The sequence below is a fragment of the Triplophysa rosa genome, linkage group LG1 (genome assembly GCF_024868665.1).
Source record: "Triplophysa rosa linkage group LG1, Trosa_1v2, whole genome shotgun sequence".
Classification (NCBI taxonomy): domain Eukaryota; kingdom Metazoa; phylum Chordata; class Actinopteri; order Cypriniformes; family Nemacheilidae; genus Triplophysa; species Triplophysa rosa.
In genome coordinates, this window is record NC_079890.1 from 39,936,117 (window position 1) to 39,945,129 (window position 9,013).

Here is a 9,013-nt window from a genome sequence, read left to right on the forward strand (position 1 = left end):
AAAAAAAAACGGAACATGTATTCAATCTATGTTTATTTATTAATTTAGTATTTCTTTGCATGAGGTGAAAAAAGCAGAACATGTAGGCAATCAATGTTTATTTAGGCTACAAATAAATTCATGTGGTATTTAATTGTTCTGTTTTCTATTCAATTGTTTATTTATTCTTTTCAGTTTGTTTATTTATTTCTGTTTTATTTGTTAAGGTTAAACTGCACGTTTCCATTAATTGTGAAGTTGGACATAGAAAACGGCAGATCAAACGCAGGGTGCCGATCAGTGATGTTTGTTGCTTCTGATCTGTGATCTGTGGCTTTGTTTTTGGTGTCATGTGAAACGTCATCCGACAGGATCAAGCTCCATTTCTTTCGTTCCTTTGCTTCTTAGGCTTGTTTCGCACTTGTGTCCTGTGACAGACATGATCTGCCTGCTCTCCAGCCCTGCCTCTGACAGCGTTTGACCTGCGGTGCTTCTTAGGGAATGGTTTGTGTACCTTTTGGGTAAGCCGACTAACTCGCTAATGCGTGGCAGCATGTTCCCGAGATAGTTCACACCCATCGGTTCATGGGAGTACCAGCACTCTCTCCCGTCAAGCTCTTCCTGTGGGACTCTCAGTGGGTGAAGGTAGAAGGACGTGGCGTCAGGTGGGCACTTTGTGATGTACTTTTAAAAACTTTTAACGGGGAAAAGTGGATTTCTGGGGTTGGAAAACATGAATCCTCTGAAGCAGTCCTTGTTAGGATCAGTGGGATTTTTGTGGTTTTTTGTTTCTGCGTTATGAGACAAGCAAACGTATTCAATGCCATCTTCATCTTTTTTTATGACGAATGAATGCGTTGTTAAGTCTCGATTTCCGTCACGACCTCTCCTTGCCAGGTTCAGTTGTATGTCGAACCAGACTTTTCGAACTAGCCCGGCTGCTGTGTCTGGTGACAGATGCGGAGAGTTGCGAATGAGCTCTATTTCGGCAGTGGTGATGGGAGGATGATGAGAGCTCGAGTCTTTCCCAGCCTTGCGAAACTTTTTGAGGATGGCCTTGAATACATCGTTGGATGATTTGAATTCCGGTTGTCCAATGATGTTGTATGTGGAAATATGACGGTTCAGACCACCCCTTAAAGCAAGAAAACTTGATACAGAGTATTCCGTGCCAGCCGCAGTTCTCACAGTTGCATAGAAAGCTCGCAGGTGGTTGTTTAAAGCGTTTGCCCCCTCTCTTTCTACCTCTTCAGCAGACGTTTTTTGTTTTAAGCCAATCGTTGAAAACATTTACTGCCCAAGCTGTTGTCTTTTTGGTGTTTTCTTCGTGTTTTTCACCTTCAGTCTCGTCTAGTTGTTCTTCAGTGACCGTTTTATGACGTTTGCTAATGCTGGCTTCCTTTGATGTTCGCTTTCTTTTTTTTCATCTTCTGTACTGTCAAGTTCAGCTTTCGCCCAATTGTCGAAATTTTCGTACTTTCCATAAATATTAAAAGTTATTTCTGGAAATTTTAAATCGTCTTCCATGTTGTTTGTGGTGGACTAAGCTACAGTATAAATCCGTTATAACGTTTAAAACTTGGCGCAGTGATATCGATCTGTACTCCGGTCGACAGATCTGGAACTACTTCATAGGTGTGCGTTTGACTGAAAAATAATGCACACCTGTAGAACCTTCGTCAGCCAATCAGAATCAAGCATTTCACAGCCCCGTGGTATAAATTAATATATTATACATAAACATTTTTATTCTATAAGTAGATCCTAAGTCACTGAAATCTTTTGAAAATGTAAAGGTTGTTGTGCTTTCTATCCACACAAACTGCAGCTGCTCTGTGTGTTTATTGTGCAGTCTCGCCCTCCACAGTACTGTGGCGCTGTTGGCCCAGTGTCGCAGCGTCAAGGCATGTGCCATGTGGCGCTTTCGTTAGCATGTGTGTTTAACTTTTTCCAGCTCTGCGCAGACCGATCACCTTATGACAGAACGCATGCGGACTTAGAATAACATCTCTAAAGCATACAGAGCAGTCAGTTCACAAACAGCTCTCACTGTGCTTTGATGTCGCCGATCCGTCTGCGATCAAACATCAGCGGCACGAGTGTTCACCGGTGGTGTTCCGCTCGCGCGACAGGCGGGAATTCAAAATAACGGATCGCAACAACCTCTCGACTGTCCCATTGGATGTAAGTAAAGTCAAAATATATAAATAACTTAAATATACTAACTTTATACTATTTATATAAATGTATACTCTGACACGTCTAATTGTATGGCCGCTTTTGGCTGTTTAAACCTTTTATTTACACAGTGTAGGCAGCGCATGTTTTAGCCGAGATGCTAACGAATATAAGTTATGATGAAGCTTGTGGTGCTAACGTTAAATGCGTAACGGTAGTGTTAATGACAAACAATGACTTTTAGTCACTTTTAGTTATTATGTTCACTTTTAGTGAATGTATAGCTCTTTTTTAACTTATTGATGTTTGTGTTGAATGGTTTTCCCACCCATGTTACATAAATTGTCTGTAATTAAATATTTTTATGATTCAGTTCTGTTTTTATCCTTTTAACTCAGAATTTTCAGTATTTTCCAGTTGAGCAGCAAAAAATGTAAGTATTATATTTATTATGATATTTTCATTATTATGTTATTTGTTATATTTGCACATGTAAAAATACTCATTGACAATGGAAAATCTGAATAAAGTGGATTATTACAGTTGTTGCTATAAATAGCCTATTGTACTCCTTAACCATAGACCAAAACAGTGACTTCCAGTGACCACATGGCACATGCCTTGACGCTGCGACATTGGGCCAACAGCGCCACAGTACTGTGGAGGGCGAGACTGCACAATAAACACACAGAGCAGCTGCAGTTTGTTTGGATGGAAAGCACAACAACGTTTACATTTTCAAAAGATTTCAGTGACTTACTGTGTGTTCCCACCAGACGCGATTGAAGCGTTAAGCACGAGTGATTTACATGTTAAGTCAGTGCAAAGACGCGATAGACCTCCTTGCGGCGCGATTCGCGCGAATTGAGCGTTTGACGCGCGAGTTGAAAAATCTGAACTTTGGCGAAAATTCGCGCCTCGTTAACCAATCAGGAGCTTGCTCTAGTAGTGACGTGCAGCGTCTGTTCACGAAGGCAGCCCAGAGAAACAGATAGGCAGCGCAACTGAAGTCTATTTGAATTATTAACAGAGAGCGTCTTTGCAATAACTAATCACATATTTAAAAACTACAATACCAATTTCTCGGTAGAAATGTAATCAGAAGTTGTTGAAAGTGAAAATGAAACTTACATTTATACAAAACTATGCTCCAACGGGCGTTTCGGCCGCCATTTTATTTTTTCGAGCTTGAGTCTGTTGTGAATTTCAGGCGCGAATGAAGCGAGTAAACTCAAAATGTTCAAGCGTCCAACTACGCGCGAATAGCGTGATTCATTCGCGCATGTCGCGTTTGGTGGGAACGCTCAGTTAGGATCCACTTATAGAATAAAAATGTTTAGTCTCCAATTAATATAATATCAATAGTAAGAAATATAAAATAATTAAAAGCTTGCTGAAATTTTTCAAAATAACATTTAGCCTTTTCTAATCATGTGCATGATTTTAAAATGTGTGTTCACTTAGCAGGGGCCAAAAACCAGACTTTGGACTATTCTTATTCTCATAAAACATCAAAATGATCAGACACTAAAAATTTCATGCAGAATTTTGTGGGGTTCCTCTAGATACTGTCTTGTACAAGAGAGATTCTCCAGGAACCACTTACAAGTTTACAGATCTTACAAGATCCATTTTTTAGAATTTGAGTTCCTTCAATAACCCGCATAGCACTTTGAGGTCTCAGTGTAGTGAAAAGGTGACTCCAGAACTTCACAACTGAATGTGGGGTTATTCAAGTATCTTCTAGGTTCCTGGAAGAATCACAAAGACTATAGATGGTTCCACCATAACCCTTTTATTGAGAATAAGAGCTTTGGAGCACTTAAAATACAGTTTAAGGTTCTTTGAGTACACAACAGGATATTTGAGGCACCTTTTCTTTTTACTGTGTAGGGTAGAACATGGACAGTTTGTTGTTGTGTTTCACCTCATCAAACACAGCAGCACTTTAAAGACGACACATACTGCACACTCATGTCACGCTGTGATGACCGTAAACACAGCTCATCCTCATGAAAGTCATGTTACAATATAAACATTTGTGAAACTGACCTGATAAGAGCAGAAAGAGTAAAAGAATCCTCATGATGACCACCGCTGTCCGTCCGTCTGCAGCTCCAAGATCTCTCTGAGCTTTCATTAACATGTTGTTGACGTGTGTGCGTGACAGACTTTGTGTTTTACATTGAAAATAACATTCAAAGAGCGTCAGCAGACATTAATGGGTGGAGCACACAGAACATGAAACATTGAACTGAAGAAATGTTTGATTTCTGTAAAGCTTCTTTAATCCATGTTTGCTTTATGATCAAAATGAAGTATTATAAGTGTTTGATCTTTTTTTGAACTCTTGAGAGCAGAAAAGACTGAACTCGGACGGACACAAAAAACAATGCGTGCTTTATGTTTAAAAAAAAGTGAAGCTACATTGAATTTTGTATATATATATATACGTATATACTGTATGTATGTATGAAAAGTTTATTTCCAAAATGAGATAACTCACGTTTCTCATGTTTTTTTGCATTCCAAATAACATCAGTCAAACTGCAGTTGGTTTGTTTTGATTTTAGCCATAATAACTAAAAAATACAGCTAACTACAATAAAACACAATAACAACATGATAACATAATAAAAAACATGAATTTGAAACATTTTAAAAACAGAGTTATCTCATTTTGGAAATAAACTCTTCATGTATATCAATATATATGTCATACTGGGGTCAGGAACTCAGCATTAGGCAGCACTTGTTAAAACTCAGATTTCATCATTTCATTGACATTTATGCCAGACTTATATTTATATTTGTATCTTAGTATGTGCAATCCCTGGGACCCCACGTTCTAACCACCGAGCTACACACTTCATCTCTTTTGTCTCTGTTGACAAAAACAGACGGAGAGAGTTGTGTTGATTTGAAACACTTTCATGAATTATTCATTCGAGTGGACAGAAATGTGTCTGTAAGATTGATGATGATGATGATGTGTGTTTAGTTCTGACTAAAGAGCTGAGAACTGATGATGTTAACAAACGAGTATTTAAAGCAAAACATTCTTTTACCTAAGTGACAGACCAAACAAATGATGTGCAGTGTTTAATGATGTGGGACTCTTTCTTCTGTTCCTCAGTCTTGACTTACCTCACGTGTATGATGTTTTATTCCTTTCTTGAGTTAATTATTTCAGATGAGATCCCAAGAAGAGAATTTTGAGAGAAAAGAAACAATAAAGAGATTTTTCCGCATGTTATAATTCTTATATATTTTATTTATTTACTTTAGGATGTACTGATGCTGTTGTTTGCACTTCTGGTTAGAGGCTAGCTGCTGCATTTCGTTGTCTTTGTACTCTGCATTCTAAAGATAAATCTGATCTAATCTTCAATATAATCAAATAAACATATTCAGAAAACATGTTGATCGTGGAATTGATTTTTTTAGCTACAACAATTGAAACAATTCAAAACAACTGCAGAACAAACAATATAAATCATTATAAAAATGATAGTAACTTAGTTGTCAGTCAGAGTAAAATGTTCTGAACAAATTCCACATTCTACATTGTAAAACAACATTCAAAAACATTACATTGTTGTACATTTTTACAGTGTTTATTAATTTTTAGAGTCTATTTCAAGCTCTTCAGAGCAGAAGAAATCACATTGACAGGCACAAATCATTTTCCTCAATAAACCCAATAAACTCATCACTTCATCTGCTTCTGTCTCTGTTGACATTTTTATGAAGCCCAAACTCTTACAAATTAAGTTTGATGATTGAACGCAATATACACATTTATTTTCAACTTTTAAAACATTTAACACACAGCGTATGAACTTGTCAAAGGTCCCCTGTACGTCGATATCAGACGTTCAGAAAACATCATAAAGGGCCAATATAGGGACATCTTTTCAACATGGAAAGATGCAGAAAAGACGTCTTTTGGACATATCTTTGCTCAGGGGAAGTCATAATTGTAATAAAATTACCTTTACAACACTTACTATGTGGCCGTTTTTACCCTCAAGTAATAATATTGTTAAACTAATATCAGTCTAAGTAAATAAAACACCGTGTGGTATATGTAATGCACTCTATGAGCTCGGTGCCAGTTTTATTGTTTCCACCAAACATTTAACATCTTCTTGAAGATTTCTATAGGTCTTGTCTCAGACCTCTTGTCCTAGGACCCGGACTCGAATGAGCTGGTCTCGACTACAACACTGGGCCGTTGTTCAGAAGAGTAGATCATTTGCTTAGCTTGACAACATGCACATCCGGACGTGTTGCGAATAATGATTTCATTTCAAATGTTTCATTGGAGTCTTCAAGAGAAACTTCCAAGCAGTTTTTTGTTTGATCACTGTCCATGATTGAATAAGAATTGAAATAATGAATATGGTGTAGTAGTCGCTTTAAGCTGAGAGGTGATACTTAATCTTATTTGTTGGATGCTTTCTTGATTTGAATGGATGATGTTGACAAACGAGTTTAAAGTCAAACACAGACAAAACAAATCGTCTTTAATGGTGTGTGATGGTGTCCGTCCTGTCTGCCTCCCTGCACTTGGCCTCTCCCCCCTTGGACTTCATTTCCCATGTTCCTCACAGGTCCCTCATCAGTAATCACCGCACCTGTCAGCATCCCTTCATCAGCCGGACACTGTGTAGACTCACTCCTTCTCCCCGTGATTGTCTTGTCTTAAATGTCATCTGTTTTGCTATGCTGTTTTATGTACTTTGGATTATTCACTTAAAGGGTTATATGGTATTCTTCCTCGTCCGTGGATACTCATTACAGATGGTTTTAGTGTTTAGTTGCTTTAGACTGAAGAGTCAGAGTTAGCTCAACAATTTATGTTATGATTCGTTTTAATATTTAGCTAACTTAAATATGTCCGTTCCTGCAAAGCGGATTTGTTTATATTTTGCTAGGCAAGTTGACAAGTTCACCCAACCACAAAAGTATTTATTTAATGCAGTATATTTTAGGCGTTACAGTTTGCTCCAGCAATGGCAGATCAGTGTTAGAATTAGTACACATCCTTGACCAAAAAGACACCAAAAGATCTGTCAAATAACTATTCAAACACAAAGGCTTAACATTGATTAAATGATTAGTAATAGAAGCAGGATTGCATTACCGATCTCAACTCTGAAAACACAAACATCATCAGTCATTAAAAAATCTGTTGTTTATATACCATACTTACAGATTATTATACCAGAGTATTAAAATGATTTCATGTGACTGACTTTATGTCTATTGTTGATTTTTCAAGCATGTGGTTTCAGATTGTTTATTTATGGTCATGATGACTTGACTGTTTCAGTCCAAACAACATTATAATAGCTTAAAGAGCAAATGAATCATCTAGAACATGAATAATGAGCATTAGAGTTTTTCCGCGTTCATTCATCTACGTTAGTGTTATAATGTGTGTGTTTCAACCAATGTTCACGCGTACTGTTGTCTGGAAACATCACGCATCATTAAACACGTCATTTGTTTCGCCCGTCACTTATGTAAAAAAGTGTTTAACTCACTTGTTAAAATCATCAGTTCAATTCTAGAAAGCATAAAAAAAATTAAAAGAAGTAGCGTCACCTCTTAAGTCTTTAGTCCTAACTAAAGCAACCAAAAACATCGCACATCATTAAACACACGTGGTTTGTTTGATCTGTAAAAGAGTGTTTAGCTCATTTGTTGGAAGATAAACAAAAATCTGTTCTTTTAAACTCCAATGACTTTGGGATCAATAGCAAAAGTTGAAAATAAAATATCAGTTTGTATTTAACACTGTATTTTAAAGTATTTACTTTATTATAATGTTTTTCTTTTACTTGACTTTTAAAATGTAAAGGTTCATATTAAGGGCATTTTAAAGAAGAGAAATGCTAGATGGTAAATCACAGATACAGTTTGATGTAAGTGTTCTGTGTGATCATAGAAATGGGATTTGTGAAGCAGTTGGTGATGTCAATGTCTGCTGACGCTCTTTGAATGTTATTGTGTGTATGAATGTAAAACACACAGTCAGTCAGTCACGCACACACACACACACACATGCTTGTATATCCCGGTGGGGACCTAAACCTGAATACACACAACACATGGGGATATAGATACATTAAGTCGACAATAATAACAACAACAATAATAAACAATAGTATTCCTTTTCACCTAAGGTAATTCAAACATTCAGATAATTGGAAAATAAAGTCCGAATCTACTCTTTGTATAAAAAGAAGCTTTCAAGTCAACGAGGAACAAAGGAGAGTTTGTCGTCACAGACAGGTGTAAAGGAAGATGGAAGGAAGAGGGGCCAGATGCACGTCGCACTTGGTGAATGTGCTTTTAACACATGGGGACTCGTGTCACTGTGGGGACCAAAATTGAGGTCCTCATGGGCACAAAAGCTAATAAATTGTACAGAACAATAGTTTTTACAAATCTAAAAATGCAAAAAGTGTTCTATGATCTTTAGGTTTAGGGATAGGGTTAGGGGATAGAATATACAGTTTGTACAGTATAAAAACATGGACTGTCCCCACGGAGATAATAAACCAGACATGTTCACACACACACACACACACACGTCAACAACATGTTAATGAAAGCTCAGAGAGATCTTGGAGCTGCAGACGGACGGACAGCGGTGGTCATCATGAGGATTCTTTTACTCTTTCTGCTCTTATCAGGTCAGTTTCACAAATGTTTATATTGTAACATGACTTTCATGAGGATGAGCTGTGTTTACGGTCATCACAGCGTGACATGAGTGTTTCATCATTCTTAGTCGGTGCAGATGACAATATGAATGTGCCATTTTAGTTTTATTGTTATATCT

General features: G+C 37.3%; 1 protein-coding gene across 1 annotated transcript in view; it reads right to left on the reverse strand.

Annotated features, from left to right (window-relative positions):
- LOC130557450 (C-type lectin BPL) overlaps positions 1-4,271 on the reverse strand; it is a 13,451-nt gene extending 9,180 nt beyond the window's left edge. Inside the window, exon 1 of the mRNA XM_057339223.1 lies at positions 4,210-4,271. Coding sequence (XP_057195206.1) covers positions 4,210-4,243 — 34 coding nt within the window. The 5' untranslated portion in view covers positions 4,244-4,271. The remainder of the gene's footprint in view (positions 1-4,209) is intronic.
- Between the last annotated feature and the right edge of the window lie 4,742 nt (positions 4,272-9,013).